The 18,818-nt window shown below is 44.1% G+C and overlaps 1 protein-coding gene across 2 annotated transcripts in view; it reads left to right on the plus strand.

Annotated features, from left to right (window-relative positions):
- LOC126283304 (uncharacterized) overlaps window positions 1–18,818 on the plus strand; it is a 777,804-nt gene that overhangs the window by 696,624 nt on the left and 62,362 nt on the right. For both annotated transcript variants that reach the window (XM_049982262.1, XM_049982261.1), the window contains exon 3: window positions 15,984–16,142. In XM_049982262.1, the coding sequence (XP_049838219.1) occupies window positions 15,984–16,142 (159 nt within the window). The remainder of the gene's footprint in view (window positions 1–15,983; window positions 16,143–18,818) is intronic.

Consider the following 18,818-nt stretch of genomic DNA (forward strand, 5'->3'; position numbering starts at 1 on the left):
GTGCTGCTGTGCCGTCTGGGATCTTTGCGATACAGGATTAACGGAGTACATCGAGAATGTTCGAAGAAGAGCAGCGCGTTTTGTATTATCGCGAAATAGGGGAGAGAGTGTCACCGACATGATTCAAGAATTACGGTGGGCCCCATTAAAGAAAGCGTTTTTCGTTGCGGCGGAATCTCCTCACGAAATTTCAATCACCAACCTTCTCCTCCAAATGCGAAAATATTTTGTTGATGCCGACCTACATAGGGAGAAATGACCATCAAAATAAAATAAGGGAAATCACAGCTCGCACGGAAAGATATAGGTGTTCGTTGCTTCCGCGCGCTGTTCTAGATTGGAACAATAGAGAATTATTGTGAAGGTAGTTCCATGAACCCTCTGCCAGGTACTTAACTGTGATTTGCAGTGTATCCATGTAGATGTAGACGCATTTCCGTAAAACTCGTATAACCTATCGGTAATAAACCTAGCAACGCTCCTCTGAATTGCTTCGATGTCTCCTTTTAATCCAACCTGGTGGGGATCCCTAGCACCCGAGAAGTACCAAAGAATAAGTTACTCTAGGGTTCTCCTTTATACATGAGCTACCCTTCCTTAAAATTTTCTAATAAATCGAAGTCGACCGTTCGCCTTCCCTGCCAACGTGCTTACGTGCTAGTACCATTTCACATCGCTTTGCAACGTTACGCCTAAATATTTAATCGGCGTGATAGTCTGAAGCAGCGCGCTTCTGATGCTGTACACATCTCTAGATTCAGAGCAAGCTGACATTCATCACACGAAGCAGATATTTAATCAAAATCACCTTGCATCCTCCTACAGTGACTCAACTACGACGCTATCCCGTACACCACAGCATCACCAAGAAACAGCCGCAGATTTCTGCTCACCCTGTCCGTCAAACCGATATGTATATAGAACATAAGGGAGGTCCTACACACATCTCTGCGGTGTTCCTGGCGCTACTCTTGTTCCTGATGAACTTTCGCGTCGAGAACCACGTGTTGGGTTATATTACTTAAGAAGTCTTTGAGTCACTCGCACGTCTAGGAACCTATTCCGTATTCTCGCACCTTTGTTAACAGCCCGGAGTGGGCACGGTGACAAATTCTAATAACTAAAGTTTCTGCCACAAACAGTATTCGAACCAGCTGCCCCGATCGTTGACTGCTACTACGAAACTCCGATTTGACAGACTTTTGTTGACAGTTTCTGAAGAAGGTGCAATAATTAGGTATATTAATGCGCGAGGTCAGCGAATTGCTACTACAAATAAGCCCTGCTTCCCCTGTTTCTTAGTTCCAATCTCTCTTGCGCTATTTTCATAACTCTCAGTGAGAGACTGAAAGCTGTTAGTCTATTTTCTATTTTTTATCTATATGTTTTCACTTAAACTGTTCAAAATTCTCTCAAATTCAGAGGGGGAATGGAAAATCCCCTAGTTCTCTCATGGACAACAAATGGCCCCACACCGGCACAACAGTGTTCCATCTATCCACGATGTGGAAGCTATCGGCGTAAGTGGGTTGGATGTGCGCTTTTCGCCGCGAGCCTGCCCATCTGTTTGTGTCGCCTTGACTGATGGCCATTTAATGGTATTAAATCAGGGCACCTCACAGAGTCCATTACTAACGGAAACATCGATGCGAACCGCAGCGTGCGCCAAATTCGTAGCGCAAGAAACAACCACCTTCGTACTTATCTTTATTCACCAACCTCGATAAGGTACACGAATTGGCGTATCTTAGAAATAAAAATGGGAGAAATAAGACTAGTCAGTATTCGTTCATGGAACTCTAGTGTGTTCCAAGAGCTTTTAGGAGACTGTGTGAGAAGTAATGTTCTAATTAGATATTATTTGTAACGGTCATTCGCCTACATCAGAAACACCTCACAAGCACTTGTTAGTCTTCTCTGAGCCGTGATGTTTATTTAATTTACAGTTTTGTTGCCACCAGCAAGTAAGTTGAAAAAAAGTCCCATATCAGTGTAATCCTTTTTAAATGTCTGGACGTGTTAAGCAGTAATATATGGAAAATAATCTCACATTCTCTTGCGTACCTTCTCACAGAAACAATAACAAGAGATAGCATCTACCATGTATCTACTGTCCCAACATCGCTGCCGTTGTGGTGGACGGTCGAGTAACAGCCATATGTGGTTCATCCAACTTCTGTTGACTCCAAGAACTATTTACTCCCTCAGCGAGACCGAACAACTGTCTTTAAACAGTACCAGGAAAAAGGGCTGTTCTAAACATCATAATTATAGTAATCCTGCTACAAAATTGCTACAGTTTCTTTGCTATTATGTCGTTTATAAATTTTCTTTAATTGGTTTCTAACTGATCTTAATATTTCATTGTTACTCATATCAAAGGTTATACTAAGCATTCTGAGTCAATTTGCAGATTGTCAATTATCGCGTAATACACTTATGTGCTGTTTAAGATCAGAGTCTGACGTGTTCTTCGTTTTTGTACAAAATATAGTAACACTGAGGTTGATGAATATAAAATCTTTGGCGACAGACAAATCTCTAATTCCCAACCAGCAATGGAGGGCGAGCATTCGTCAGTGTCAACCACTCGTGTTGGAGAAATGTTGGGAAAATCATTGAACAAACGTCAGTCGAAGATCCCGAGACAGAGGTCACCAGTTAATAAGTCGCCAAGAAAATCTCCACATTTGTGTAAAATAATTTATAATTAAAACTAAATAAACAGTAACCAGTCCGTAACTTACAACATTAATTAGAATGCATTTCAGAGACTTCGTTCCATCATCAGGTAAAAATTTAGGTTCGTTGCTTATTCGGAGTGATCTTAGGAAAGCAATGATGTTGAATATTTTTATTTTTTCAAACAGCAGTGGCTGTTTTCGCCAGATAGCTCAGAATTTGAAATTTACACCCACTCATTGTTACTATGGCTCCAAAACGTTCCGCGCCTGAATAAGTATTAATTACTGGGTTTACGTGTAAAATTAATATACCTAATATAATACAGTGAAGCGCCAAAGGAGCTGGTATAGGCATGCCTATTCAAATACGGAGATACGTAAACAGGCAGAATACGGCGCTGCGCTGTTAAATCGGTTGCTGCTGCTACAATGACAGGTTATCAAGATTTAAGTGCGTTTGAACGTGGTGTTATATTCGGCGCACGAGCGATGGGACATAGCATCTCCGAGATAGCGACGAAATGGGATTTTCCCGTACGACCATTTCACGAGTGTACCGTGAATATCAGGAATCCGGAAAATCATCGAATCTCCGCCAACGCTGCTGCCGGGAAAAGATCCAGCAAGAACGACTGGCTGGCTGATTTGGGGAATGGGACCAAACAGTGAGGTCATCGGTCCCATCGGACTGGAGAAGGAGGGGGAAGGAAATCGGCCGTGCGCTTTCAAAGGAACCGTCCCGGCATTTCCCTGAAGCGATTTAGGATGGCCGGACGTGAGTTTGAAACGTCGTCCTCCCGAATGCGAGTTCAGTGGTCTATCCACTGCGCCACCTCGCTCGGTCCTGCAAGAACGGGACCAACGACGACTGAAGAGAATGGTTCAGTATGACAGAAGTGCAATCCTTCCGAAAATTGCTGCAGATTTCAATGTTGGGCCATCAAAAAGTGTCAGGGTGTGAACCATTCAACGAAACATCATCGACATGGGCTTTCGAAGCCGAAGGCCCGCTCACGTACCCTTGATAACTGCACGACACAAAGCTTTACGCCTCGCCTAGGCCCGTCAACACCCACATTGAACTGTTGATGACTGCAAACATGTTGCGTGCTCTGACGAGTCTCGTTTCAAATTGAACCGACGTGTACGGGTATGGAGACAACTTCATGAATCCATGGATCCTGCATGTCAGCCGAGGACTGTTCAAGCTCATAGAGACTTCGTAATGGTGTAGGGAGTGTGCAGCTGGAGTGATATGGGACCCCTGGTACGTCTAGATACGACTCTGACAGGTGACTCGCACGTAAGCATCCTGCCTGATCACCTGCGTCCCTTCATGCCCAGTGTGCATTATGAAGGACTTACGCAATTCCAGCAAGACAATGTGACACCTCACACGTCCAAATTTGCTACAGAGTGACTCAAGGAAGATTCTTCTGAGTTGAAACACTTTCTATGGCCACCAAACTTCTCAGATTTGAACATTATTGAGCATATCTGGGATTCTTAGCAACGTGCTGTTCAGATCTCCACCCCCTCGTTCTCTTACGGATTTATGGACAGTCCTGCAGGATTCATGGTGTCAATTCCCTCCGGCACTACTTCAAACATTAGTCGAGTCCATACCGCGTCGTGTTGTGGCACTTTTGCATAGTCGTGGCGCCCTACACGATATTAGGAAGGTGTACCAGTTTCTTTCGCTCTGATGAATATAACTGTATAATATAAAGTGTGTGTGTGGGTGTGTTTGCGTTTTGTTTGTGTGCGTGCGTTTGATTGCTTCTAAAGCCATTCTATGTGATTCATTGATGGCCTGGGTCAGCTACAATTAAAAATATGCATGTGTATTTCATTACTGAAGCTATAAAATACTTCGAGAGCAACGGAACAGATTTGTAACGCAGAAGTAACATATATTTCGTGCATCAGTCTGTGCAGCTGTTTCAATCGTCGGACGGTTTTCGTTCTGTTTTATATCTTGGGTTGCATTTGTACCGTGACCACGTCAAATTGTCTCTGTCGCCCGTGAGGAGACGAGAAGGTTGAGCTGTCAGAATCACTTCACGTGTGGGAGTTACAATGTTGGCCAGTGCGCACGTCGGGATGCAACACCAGAGCATCACAGCGGTGGTATTCCGAGCTGTTGCCGCAGTGACGACAACCTCCGGATAAACTGAAAAGTCAGAAAAAATAAAATGGCGTGGGTTAAATGCTATAAACATACAAGTTACATTTATTTTCAGATAAAGACGCAAATTATACCTTTGTTACTTATGAATGCCCATCAGATTTCAAAAAAGAAAAAAGGGATCAAAAACAACAGTGGATTTTACACGGTCCGTAAGTTGTGCAGTAAGATCGCGTAGGCACTTCACCAGTGATAGTTCGCCTGCAGCCGTTTCCGTCTCCCGTTTCAAATAAATATTATTCTGTCCAGCTGCGTTGTTGCCTCTATATCTGTCATATCTTCAGACTGAGCGCCAAGTGAAATTATTTCTCTCTTTGTGTAGATTATGTGAGCACTTAAATTTTTTAATTTGTTCAGTGATTATATGGAAAACCGAAAATTAAATTTTTGGTGCCCCAGAAAGCGCGTATGATGAACGATCCTGTTAGTCGTTTAGTAAAACAGATGGTTGTTAATGTACAGGCGACCAAGAGAGCCCATTCAATCGATTGTAGGGAGGGTTTTAGACCTGAGGGTATGGAATATGTTTAACACGATGGTTGACTTAAAAGTAATGCCTCCACCTTCGTAACTCTTCAACAGTTGGCAGCATTGGTATGCGGCAGGTATTGGCTTGTTCCATAGCCTCTTTCCTACAGCTCCAGTTGGCGGGAAGCCTTAGCACTGAACGGTTGAGTTGTTACAGTGTGAAGTATGGAACCCTGCGCAGATGGCTGGTCAATGAGATTTAAGCAACATGCAGTCATTGACTCCTTGACAGCAGAAGGTGTCACCCTAAAGGAGGTTCATCAGAGAATGAAAGCAGTGTATAATGATTGTGTTGACGTGAGTACTGCGCTTCGTTGGGCGAGTAATTTTGAAGATGTTGAGGTGGGAACATCTGACCTATGCGACAAACAAAGAGTTGGACGTACTGTGACAGCAACCATCAAGTTTCACGAGCGAAATGGTGATAGATTGATTCAGGACGATCGACGTATGACTCAGAGAGAAACTGCAAGCACAATCGGCATTTCACAAGAACGTGTGGTTCACATTAAGCTTTACTTGGCTATCGGAAGATCTGTGCACCCCGGATGCTGACTCCTGAAATGAAAGCGCACAGACTTGAAATTTGGCATGAACTCCTCTCGCTTTACGAGAATGAAGGTGACCCCTTTTTCCATTCAATTTTGACAGGAGACGAAACGTAGGTACACCATTACGACCCGGAGACGAAACGTCAATCTATGGAATATCCACACAAAGTCTCACCCCATAAAAAGAAATTCATGCTGAAAATTCATGGCCACAGTGTTCTGGGAAGCAGATGGTGTTATCCGTGTTGATTTCTTTGATCGTGGAACAATAATAAATTCACAACGCTGCGAACTCTGAAACGACGGATAAGAAGGGTCCGAAAGGAAAAGGTTTTCCCGCAGCATGAGAATGCGTAACTACACACTTCACGTGACACCGCAGCAGAACTACAGAGACTGAATCTCACCACCGTACGGCATCCTCCAAACAGTCCAGATTTAGCACCGTCTGACTTCCATCTGTTCCCGATAATGAAAGACGATGTGCAGGAACATCATTGTGCTTCTGATGAAGACGTTGAGAGAATTGTGAGACTGTGGTTGCGGAAACAGTGTGTCAAGTTCTTCCGTGACGGCTTCAGAAAACTTATCCATCAAAATGGTTCAAATCGCTCTGAGCACTATGGGACTTAACATCTATGGTCATCAGTCCCCTAGAACTTAGAACTACTGAAACCTAACTAACCTAAAGACAGCACACAACACCCAGCCATCACGAGGCAGAGAAAATCCCTGACCCCGCCGGGAATCGAACCCGGGAACCTGGGCGTGGGAAGCGAGAACGCTACCGCACGACCACGAGATGCGGGTACTTGTCCATCGTTGGCAGAAATGTATCCAATTGGCTGGTGATTATGTGGAAAAGTGAATATTGGTAATTAAAGATCACATTCTAAGGATTATTTCTGCATTTGGTTTATTAAAATATTCCCATCCAAACCAAATTAACGAAGGTGGAGGCATTACTTTTCATTCAACCCTTGCATTTTGGAAGAGAAATGGCGATTTATAAGAAGCCATAAAAGGAGTTACAATTCCGACTCAGTTAAAAACATGCATAATACCTACTTTTAAATCATTTTCTTGAAAGGAAGACACCTGTGTAGACTATTTTTTTTTCCTTTCCATACAGCTTCAAATATTTACCGAAAATTGTGAAAAAAATAATAGAAACCAAAAAATCACCACTCGATATTGCTATTTTGATATCGATATATCGACGATAAAAACATATCGCTGATGTACCAGGTGATCAAAAAGTCAGTATAAATTTGAAAACTTAATAAACCACGGAATAATGTACATAGAGAGGTAAAAATTGACACACATGCTTTGAATAACATGGGGTTTTATTAGAACAAAAAAAGTTCACAATATGTCCGACAGTTGGCGCTGGACAGCAAAACGTCAGTGACTGTGCATGACAATCGTGTATAAAAGGAGCTGTAATGAGAGAGAGAATCAGATGCGCCAGCAGTCGCAGCATGTTGACGTTACCTGAAAAGGCGCTTTTAGTGAAGCTGTATTATCAGAATGGGGAATTTGCTAGGTCAGCGTTACGATCCTATCGTCATAGGAAGGGGATTCGAACTGGTAAAGGTCCGTTAAGAAGTGCAGCTGTGGCTAAATGATTTCGAAGTTCGAAGCCACGGGTTGTTTAGACAATAGACCCCGTAGTGGCCGACCGAGCACAAGGCGTAATGCTGCTGAGACAGTTCAGGAAGAAAGGGAGACTGTAGCGGGTTCGTCTATGCACGGGGAAGTCAGCGCTCGTGCAGTCGCACGTCACACCGGCATTCCATACACTACTGTTTGGTTGGCACTTAGGCGTACCCTCCGATCCTATCCGTACAAAATCCATCGGCGTCAAGAACTGTTACCTGTCGATTTAGTGAAGCGGAGGGCATTTGCTGTGTGGGCGTTTCAAAAGATGGTGGAAGATGACGATTGGTTGAGTAACGTTTTGTGGACAGACGAAGCTCATTTCACGCTCCGAGGGTCTGTCAACGCCCACAACTGCAGAATTTGGGCTACCGAAAATCCTAGAACTGTCGTGGAAACTCCATTGCACGACGAGAAAGTCACGGTATGGGTTGGATTTACCACATCTACCGTTATCGGGCGTTTTTTCTTCGAGGAAATGTGTGATTGTGGTTTTGTAATTGCTACCGTGACGGGTGAGAGGTACTCCGATATGTTACAGAATCACATCATCCCCAGCCTGGCTGATAAACACCTGCTGGAACGTACGATGTTTATGCAGGATGGCGCTCCACCCCATATTGCTAGACGCGTGAAACATCTGTTGCGCGCGTCGTTTGATGATGATCGTGTGCTCAGCCGCCACTTTCGTCACGCTTGGCGTCCTAGGTCCCCAGACCTCAGTCCGTGCGATTATTGGCTTTGGGGTTACCTGAAGTCGCAAGTGTATCGTGGTCGATCGACATCTCTAGGGATGCTGAAAGACAACATCCGACGCCAATGCCTCACCATAACTTCGGACATGCTTTACAGAGCTGTTCACAACATTATTCCTCGACTATAGCTATTGTTGAGGAATAATGGTGCATATATTGAGCATTTCCTGTAAAGAACATCATCTTTGCTTTGTCTTACTTTGTTATGCTAATTATTGCTATTCTCATCAGATGAAGCGCCATCTGTTGGACATTTTTTGAGCTTTTGTATTTTTTGGGTTCTAATAAAACCCCATGTCATTGCAAGCATGTGTGTCAATTTGTACTTCACTATCTACATTATTCCGTGATTTATTCAGTTTTCAAATTTATACTGACTTTTTGATCACCCGGTGTATCTATATTTTTGGAAAAATTGTCGATATGTTATGAACAGACCCAGTATGGATGCCCTCGCAGGTGGCATAGCGAAGTCAGTGCGCGATGTCCACGTGTGACAGGAGGAGTGCCCAGCGGGTGCGTGGGAACAGCGGCGCGTTCACGCGGCGGCCGTGGTCCAGCCAGGGCGGTGACGGCGCAGTGTGTGACCTTTCCTCTCCTCTGGCCTACTCTGGCCTGGCTGCTCTCGCGTTTCCCCGCCCTGAAACCCGACCCGCCGCCGACAGCTGGGGTCGCGGCCTGGTGTCGGCACACTGCACAGCCGACCTCCGGACGTGACGCTTAGGCCTAAGCGGCGGCTCCCGGAACAGCTTAACCACACTGCTTACTGCTCCTCGCCGTAATCGCGCCGCTGCTGCCGAAACCTGAGGCAGGCACTGCTGCTCGTCATACTTGCCGCGACAGCGACGTGACTACAAGGGGCTGACACAGTAGCATTTACACCTTCAGTGACGTGTGTACAGCGTGTTTCTGTGTTGGCGCTGAAACGTTTCTTTCGTCCGTCTTCAGAGCTTACGTCACGTCTCGCAATCTCCCACTAGCGGCTGAGGTCAAAATCCATGAACACTTAATCCCCTTTTGCTCGAGCGACTTTCGTGCCTCAGTTGATTACTCGTCACAAGTCTGCGTGCAGCAACGCTCTGGTGGTTATTTACTTTCCCACGTCAGCGCCAAAATTGCGTGTTGGGAGAGCTAACTGCTGCGGAGTTTGGCACCTGAACACTGCGGAGTTTGGCACCTGCACAGGTGAAAACGAGGTTATATGGGACCATCCTTTTTAGGAGACGATCGAAATATAGGAACAGAATGCAGCAGCAAGCAATGCAGTCTGCGGTTAGCCAGCCTAATAGTCCCAAACACAACGCATGTAGAAGCATTACAGAATTTAAAATTTTAGAAAGGGTTCTACGAGAGTTGGAACTTAAAACGTGGCAACTATTTATTCACAACGGATACAAAAGAGTTACATGTTTGCACCTGTTACTTTCCTTCAAAGTAGTCGTCAGCGTTGTGTAGAACCCGTCGTCAGCGATGTGGAAGGCGTAGTATATCGTTAGCAGAGCTTGTTCTGTTGATGGTGCGACTGGAGCGGTCTACTGCCTGTCGAATCTCTGGAATAGTTCTGAAGCGAATGCCACGAAGTGGTTCCTTCATCTTCGGAATCAAATCAAAGTCACAAGGACTTCAGTCCGGGGAGTGTGGTCGGTGGTACAGTACTTCTCAGTCCCATGGACCGAACAGAGCAGCCACAGCTTGCGCTGTATGCGCCCGAGCATTGTCGCGCAATATGATGGGTGGGTTGCGCAGAAAGTGTCGCCGCCTCTTTCGCAAAGCTGGTCGCAGGTGATGCCCCAAAAATGAATAGTAGTTGAAGAGGGTAGTAATGTGTAATAGGCACACATCTGGTGTTCGCCAAGGTAGTGTTACAGGTCATTTTCTGTTCCTTATCTGTATAAACGATTTGGGAGACAGCCTGAGCAGCGTCTTATGTTGTTTGCAGATGACACTGTCGTCTATCGACTAGTAAAGTCATCAGAAGATCAAAACAAATTTAGGCTGGACATCATTAAAAGAAAGCCGTTTTTTCGTTGCGACGCCATTTTATCACAAAATTCCAACCCCAACTTTCTCCTCCGAATGCGAAAATATTTTGTTGACACCGACCTACATAGGGAGAAACGATCACCACGATAAAATAAGGGAAATCAGAGATCGCACGGAAAGATATAGGTGTTCATTCTTCTCGCGCGCTATACGAGATTGGAATAATAGAGAACTGTGAAGGTGGTTCGATGAACCCTCTGCTAGACACTTAAATGTCATTTTTTAAAAGTCTTTATTAATACAATGCAATAATTATGATACAAAATATAATACAATGCGACAGAAAAATGGTTGAAATGGCTCTAATCATTATGGGACTTAACATCTGAAGTCATCAGTCCTCTAGACTTAGCCCGCATCTCGTGGTCGTGCGGTAGCGTTCTCGCTTCCCACGCCCGGGTTCCCGGGTTCGATTCCCGACGGGGTCAGGGATTTTCTCTGCCTCGTGATGGCTGGGTGTTGTGTGATGTCCTTAGGTTAGTTAGGTTTAAGTAGTTCTAAGTTCTAGGGGACTGATGACCATAGATGTTAAGTCCCATAGTGCTCAGAGCCATTTGAACCCTATACTTAGAACTAGGTAAACCTAACTAACCTAAGGGCATCACACACATCCGTGTCTGAGGCAGGATTCGAACCTGCGACCGTAGCAGGTGCGTGGTACCGGGCTGAAGCGCCTAGAACCGCTAGGCCACCGCGGCCGGCAATGCTACAGTACCTTAATTAATTAGTGGGTCTTTTTAAGATTCAAAATCAGTAGCAGCTTGTACTTAATTGAATGGCACAAAGCTATGAGCAAATTTAATCTGATCTGTTAATCTACTCTAATACTAATCTACTGTGCAGTGTTACAGTTGTGCCAGAAGATCTACAAACCTACTTTGTGGCCTGCTCACCGAGCTAATTCCAGTGAGAGTGCCCCTGGCACTGGGCTGGCCGAATTACTTAAATGTGATTTGCAGAGTACACATGCAGATGTTGAATACACAGGATTTTCAAACTGCACCAGGATCCACTGAAAGTACTATGACAGTTAGGCGGGAGGTGAAAAAATTTGGATTTCATGGTCGAGCGGCTGCTTATAAGCCACACATCACGTCATTAAGTGCCAACATTAAAATTCGGAGGCGGTCGTGTTATGGTGTGGTTGTATTTTTCATGTAGGGGGCTTGCACCCCTTGTTGTTCTGCATGGCACCATCACAGCACAGGCCTACACTGATGTTTTAAGCACCTTCTTGCTTTCCACTGTTGAAGAGTAATTCGTGGATGGTGATTGCATCTTTCAACACGATCGAGCACCTGTTCATATTGCACGGCCTGTGGCGGAGTGGTTACACGATAGTAACATCCCTGTAATGGACTGGCCTGCACAGAGTCCTGACATGAATCCTACAGGACACTTTGGGACGTTTTGGAACGCCTACTTCGTGCCAGGCCTCACTGACCGACATCGATGCTTCTCAAGTACTCCGTGAATAATGGGTTGCCATTCCCTAAGAAACCTTCCAGCACCTGATTGAACGTATGCCTGCGAGAGTGGAAGGAAACTAACTGTGGAAATGCTTACAAACAACTCCTCTATTGATGTTATATTTTTTTAATGTAGGAAATGTTGCTGCTAATTGAAATTACCGTTGATATACCAGAAGAGTAAATCCACAGGCGACAACTGCTAGCCCAACACAAAATCATCTCTGAAGACGAATGCCTCAAAGGCCATCTGTAAATACTCGTACCATTACGCAATTGTTCACTGACATCTGAAGCCTAGTGACTAAGAGACATAAAAATGGTATTCATTCTCATAAGAGAGACTACTGTGTGTATCTTAGCATCACCACAATCGATTCTTCGTAGTAAATAGGGTAATAAACAGCTTTCAAGGCCAGTGGTATATATGTTTACCGGTGTCACTTGAAGGGTTAATCGTGCCCCTCACAGAGGAGCTGGAAGAAAGGTGATAGCGGCATTTCTGTTCAGTAATTATGGAAAACTAAGTTGGTTGACAACATGCATTTGCCAAGAAGTAATTTCATAAGGATGGCGACAGCCCGTCTGTTGTTGCAAAGCAATCAAGACATCGATACAATTTAGGACGTCACAGTTGCATGGCATTTTAACACACCAAGAAGACATGTTTCCAGAATTCTGATCAGACAGGTTCGGCTCTAAAAAAGAATCCACCAGGAGGAAAACACTCTCAACAAACCTCAAGCAACGTTGAAACACCTCGGATGGCAATTGGAAGGAATTCAGGACGATAGGGAAGGAAAGACACAGGAGCATTAAACCTAAGCTGAACAACCGTCTGACAAACACTCCACAGCCGCACCCCTATAAAACTCCAGTTGCGCAGGAACTGAAACCGTCAGACCATAATACTTCACAAGAGCTCCGTGTTTTCATGTAGGATAGGGCTTATTGCCGGCCGTGGTGGCCGAGCGCTTCTAGGCGCTACAGTCTGTAACCGCGCGACCGCTACGCTCGCAGGTTCGAATCCTGTCTCGGGCATGGATGTGTGTGATGTCCTTAGGTTAGTTAGGTTTAAGTAGTTGTACGTTCTAGGGGACTGATGACCTTAGATTTAAGTCCCATAGTGCTCGGAGCCATTTGAACCATTTGATAAGGCTTATTTAGATATCAGTGGGTACGTAAATAAGCGGAACTGCAAGTACTGGGTATCTGAAAACTTTTGTCAATTGCACAAATGACCATTATACAGCATAACGGTTACAATTTTCTGTGTCGTATCAATGCGAGTTGTAATGGAGTCTTACTTCTGCGAAGATGAGAGAATGAATGCTACAACAGGCACATCTGAAAAGTTAGTGGCTTTGCTTGAGGCGTTTGTAGTAGACAGCTCCCATATTTTCCCAATCTTCGTAACTAGTAGTTTCAGTAACATGGAGCTATGGTCCATACTGCCAAGCCATTAATTGCAGTTGTTCGACAGTTCATTGGTAACCACGTAACTTCACAATTTGGCAACACGGGTGACTTATGATCCTGTGTAGTACAAAATTCTTTTTACTGTGTTTTTTACCTCGGGTCACAAAACTGGCATCGGGGTCATCATATGATACAGTATTTTGTCCCAGTACAACCGAGGCTGAAAAATAAAAGAATTTTGTTTACAAGACGATGCACCCTTTAGACAATAAACCTAATCTATGTTAGTTTTGTGTAGTTTCTCGAGCTTCAGAAAGATTTCTGTAACCGTTCTCTATCGCGCTGTCTTGATGAGAGTTGGTATGACCTTACTATATATGTTGGTTGGGAATGCGTTGGGATCTTTTACTAGGTATTGAATTTCTGGGAGTGAGGGGTTAGGCTGAATTTTTTATGGCACTCCCATATGTTTGCGAGCTTCTCAGTTTCAATGTTTCATCATCGTGCCCGCCCTCTACAGCAGACGCGTAATTATGTTTAAAGTGAAGCGTTATTGACGCTAGGTGCTGACTGAGCCACACTTATCAGTAGTAGCATAGCATATTTCCTGATTACATCGGTGCGCTGCGTCCTTCATTACTGTGTACCCCCGAGACCGTTTCTAATATTCATCCTTACTTCTACAGATCTTCCACCAGCAGCCGTAATGGCGGGGAAAAGCGTGAACTTGGTCTGAGGAATGAGCCGAAACCAGTTGTTAACGAATATAAATCTGGAAACGCGATCGAGACTGTTTTTATTTGATCTTTAGCATTTTATACCGATTGCAGCATTGCTCCTACACTATGTGATCAAAAGTATCAGGAGACCTGGCTGAAAATGACTTACAAGTTCGTGGCGCTCTCCGTCGGTAATGTTGGATTTTAATATGGTGTCGGCCCACCCTTAGCCTTGATGACAGCTTCCACTCTCGGACTCTTTTAGATCAGTGAGAATGACTTTCTGGGGGAGTGGCATAATTGCAGATGAAGTTCTGGCCGTTGGTTTAATGAAATCCTGGAAAGAGGTTACGGAAGAGCAGAATATTCAGAATTTGGAGAATGATGCAGATGATGTAGCTACATTTCTACAGTTTCAAACATTACAACAGTATGTTTTTAGTAATGTGCGTAACACAGTGTCAAGTGGACCAGTGGCTGAAGCGTCTAGTACAGATAGAGCGGGTAGGGTAGTAGGGTGGTCGAAGAAGCGTTTTATGAAAGTCGTGGAACTGACTCTGAACTGAATTGGCCGCAGATGTGAATTTATATGCCCGGTGTAAAGTTGGTTGCGAAGAGCAGTCGTTTAGGAAATTTCTTTCTCATTGGTATGAGTGTTTACCGCCCCATGGTGGACTTACAAATGCATAGTAAATCGAGCTGTTTTATTGGTTAATATTCCCAACCAGCACGTACTGACAGGCATTTTGTTGTTACGCTAGAAATATTGTCTCCAGTTTTCAGAGTTTTATTCGTACTACAAATTACTTAAAAGCTATATTATTTCAACCAATGCGCAGTGTCACACCCCACTTCTCTACAGACTTTGTCCTTGTTAGCAATATTTTATTATTTCCTGTCATCAGAGAACAAGAGTATAGAAGGCTGTGAGACCATTAACGATGCGATTACTTACGATTTATCAAAGAAATGCACACATGGTGGAACACAAAACTTAAACGAAAGCTTAAATAACCTCACTTACAAATGCGCCGAAAGATAATATTGTAGTAATCTACTAATGTTAAAATTCCTCTTGTGGTTTTGTCTAATGTTCAATGATGGTAGCACTGGAACAATCAGGATCCCTATGAAGCTAGGATTTGATGGAGGCTGCTTCACTGAATATCTGCTGAAGAAGATTGATGACGTGCGTATTGCAAGTTCTGAAATGTCAGTCACGGATACTGGCAAAACGGCACGCAAGGAGATTCAGAGTAGATGAAAAGAGTTACATGAAGACGAAAATGATAAAATGTGTCGTTATGGTCAATATTAAGGTGCTTTTATCTGGCATGAATGCTAGTAAAATCTTTTTTCTGCATTTTCCTTAACTTGCATATAAAAAGGTAAATTTACTACAGACAGTGCATACTGTAACACAACTTCCTGTAGGAAAAAAATTTTCAAAGTGCATTACAGTCAAATTTATTTAAATTTTTGAGGAACTAAACAAACACACAATTTTTTAAAAAAAATGTTAAGAGAGTTCTAAGACGATATTAAAAAGTTGGTAGACAGATTTGTTTAACTAATTGCTAAGAATCATCTGCCACATTTTGAATGTCATAAGAAAGTAACCTTTGAGAAAATGTTCTTAGTATGATAGTATGTGTTCTAAAAGTATCCAACAACGCCCTCATCAAATTATTTGCCAAAAAGACTGAAAAAATTTCAGGTTATAGCCTGTAACATAATGACAACATACAGGTTCAATTATCTTCCAAACAGTAAAAGTCCCATTAGATTATATGTATCCGCGTGTTTTCTTATACGTCCCACCATCTTGGGGAGGGAAGACGTTTTGCAGTTGCCCGTTCACTGATGCCTTTGCTGGATATTCGTGATTGTCTGTACGGTGTATATTGTGTGGAGACTCAGCAGCAGCGCGCCTGTGATGACGGCAACCCGGCTCTCGTGTTGCAGCCGGCGGCGGTGGCGGCGCTGCGGCGCTGGACGAGCGCCGAGGCGCTGGGTGACGTCACGGTGCTGCCAGACTGCAGCGTGCGGCTGCCCCCCGCCAGCGAAGCCGACGCCGACGAGACGGACCACCGCCTGCCGTCGCCCGAGGAGCAGCTCGCCACGGTGAGCCGACCCACCGTACCTTTCAAGAATAACTATCGCTTTCAGTGGATACTCTCATCCACTGATACGGTGACTTAGTTGCGCCTCCCCCTTCTTTTCTTTTTTTAAGAAAAAATCTACATTCCTAATTAGCACTTGCGCCCAATATCCACGATTTTTTGCTTACATAAACTACTGGCCATTGAAATTGCTACACCAAGAAGAAATGCAGATGATAAACGGATATTCATTGGACAATTATATTATACTAGGACTGACATGTTGATTACATTTTCCCGCAATTTGGGTGCATACATCCTGAGAAATCAGTACCCAGAACAACCACCTCTGGCCGTAATAACGGCCTCGATACGCCTGTGCATTGAGTCAAACGCAAGTTGGATGGCGTGTACAGGTACAAATGTCCATGCAGCTTCAACACGATACCACAGTTCATCAAGAGTAGTGACTGGCGTATTGTGACCAGCCAGTTGCTCGACCACCATTGACCAGAAGTTTTCAGTTGGTGAGAGATCTGGAGAATGTGCTGGCCAGGGCAGCAGTCGAACATTTTCTGTATCCAGAAAGGCCTGTACTGGACCTGCAACATGCGCTCAAGCATTATCCTGCTGAAATGTAGGGTTTCGCAGGGATCGAATGAAGGGTAGAGCCACGGATCTTAACACATCTGAAATGTAACGTCCACTGTTCAAAGTGCCGTCATTGCGAGCAAGAGGTGACCGAGACGTGTGAGCAATGGCACCCTGTACCATCACGCCGGGTGATACGCCAGTATGGCGATGACGAATATACGCTTCCAATGTGCGTTCACCGCGATGTCACTAAACACGCATGCGACCATCACGATGCTGTAAACATAACCTGGATTCATCCGAAAAAATGACGTTTTGCCATTCGTGCACCCAGGTTCGTCGTTGAGTACACCATCGCAGGCGCTCCTATCTGTGATGCTGCGTCAAGGATAACCGCCACCATGACCTCCGAGCTGATAGTCCATGCTGCTGCAAACGTCGTCGAACTGTTCGTGCAGATGGTTGTTGTCTTGCAAACATCCCCATCTGTTGACTCAGGGATCGAGACGTGGCTGCACGATCCGTTACAGCCATGCGGATAAGATGCCTGTCATCTCGACTGCTAGTGATGCGAGGCCGTTGGGATCAAGCACGGCGTTCCGTATTACCCTCCTGAACCCACCGATTCCATATTCTGCTAACAGTCATTTGATCTCGACCAACGGAAGCAGCAATGTCTCGATACGATAAACCGCAATCGCGATAGGCTACAATCCGACCTTTATCAAAGTCGGAAACGTGATGGTGCGCATTTCTCCTCCTTACACGAGGCATCACAACGTTTCACCAGGCAACGCCGGTCAACTGCTATTTGTGTATGAGAAATCGGTTGGAAACTTTCCTCGTGTGAGCACGTTATAGGTGTCGCCACCGGCGCCAACGTTGTGTGAATGCTCTGAAAGCTAATCATTTGCCTTTCACAGTATCTTCTTCCTGTCGGTTAAATTTCGCGTCTGTAGCACGTCATATTCGTGGTGTAGCAATTTTAATGGTCAGTACAACCTCTGTCTTTCCGTACAGTTTTCCCCCTTCTAATGCTCCCTCCAGCACCTCGACCGTTACCCTCTGTCTTAATATATACCCTACCATTCCGTCCCTTCTTCTAGTCAGTGTTCCCTACTTATTCCTCTCCGATTCTCCAGAGGACATCCTCATTTTCTTATCTTATCAGGCAACTTGATTTTCACCAACTTTCACTATAAGACATCTCAAACTCTTCGATTCTCTTCTTATCTGCTTTTCCACAGTCGAGATTTACTTCCAATACGATGTTATGATCCAGAGGTACATTTCAGAAATTTCTTCCTAAATTAAGGCCTTTATTTGATACTGTTGAACTTCTTTTAGTGTAGAATGCTCTCTTTACGTGTGATAGTCTCCTTCTTAGTTCGTCCTATCTTCGTATATCACGCATTGTTTCACTTCCAAGGCAGCAGCAGCAGAATGTCTTTACCTTGTGTACTTCGTTGTCCCCGATTTTGCTGTTAACTTCATCGCTAATCAGAGTTGTGCTACTCCTCATTACTTCCGTTTTTCTTTAGTTTACTTTTATTCGACTTTTTTGCATAAACTGCTGTCTGAAACGAGTTATATAGAAAGAAAAATACGTGTCTTGTGACCTCGTTAGCTGTCACAAGACTACCGTTCTGGCCAGTGTGTGTTCCTCTGGACTGTTTCTCCTACAAGCTAATACTATCTTATCTATTACAACTGTCCATTAAAACTGCCCTCCATCTGGTCTTACAGAAAAAACTAACAGTGATCACTATGACCTAAAATCAATAAAAAGTGATTGAGAAGCAACTGAAAGAAAGAGAACGAAAGAAAGATATTTAAAATTTATGACTTTTCACAAATAGTTTTTAGTCACATCCGATAATGATCATTAAGTGATAGAAACTAGTAACCATTCGTGCCAACTTGCGATTGAGGCTGTTGAAATATACTGACAGAAAATAAAATTGCAACGCCGAAAAATAATTAAAGATAGTAATTAAACTTCGGGAATAGATTTATCTAGTAACATATTTAAATGATTAACACTGCAATGTCACAGTTTAATGAAAGCACGAGATAAGCCGTTACAGCTGTGAAATTCTGGTGC

Source organism: Schistocerca gregaria, chromosome 1 (genome assembly GCF_023897955.1).
Source record: "Schistocerca gregaria isolate iqSchGreg1 chromosome 1, iqSchGreg1.2, whole genome shotgun sequence".
NCBI classification, from domain to species: Eukaryota; Metazoa; Arthropoda; class Insecta; order Orthoptera; family Acrididae; genus Schistocerca; species Schistocerca gregaria.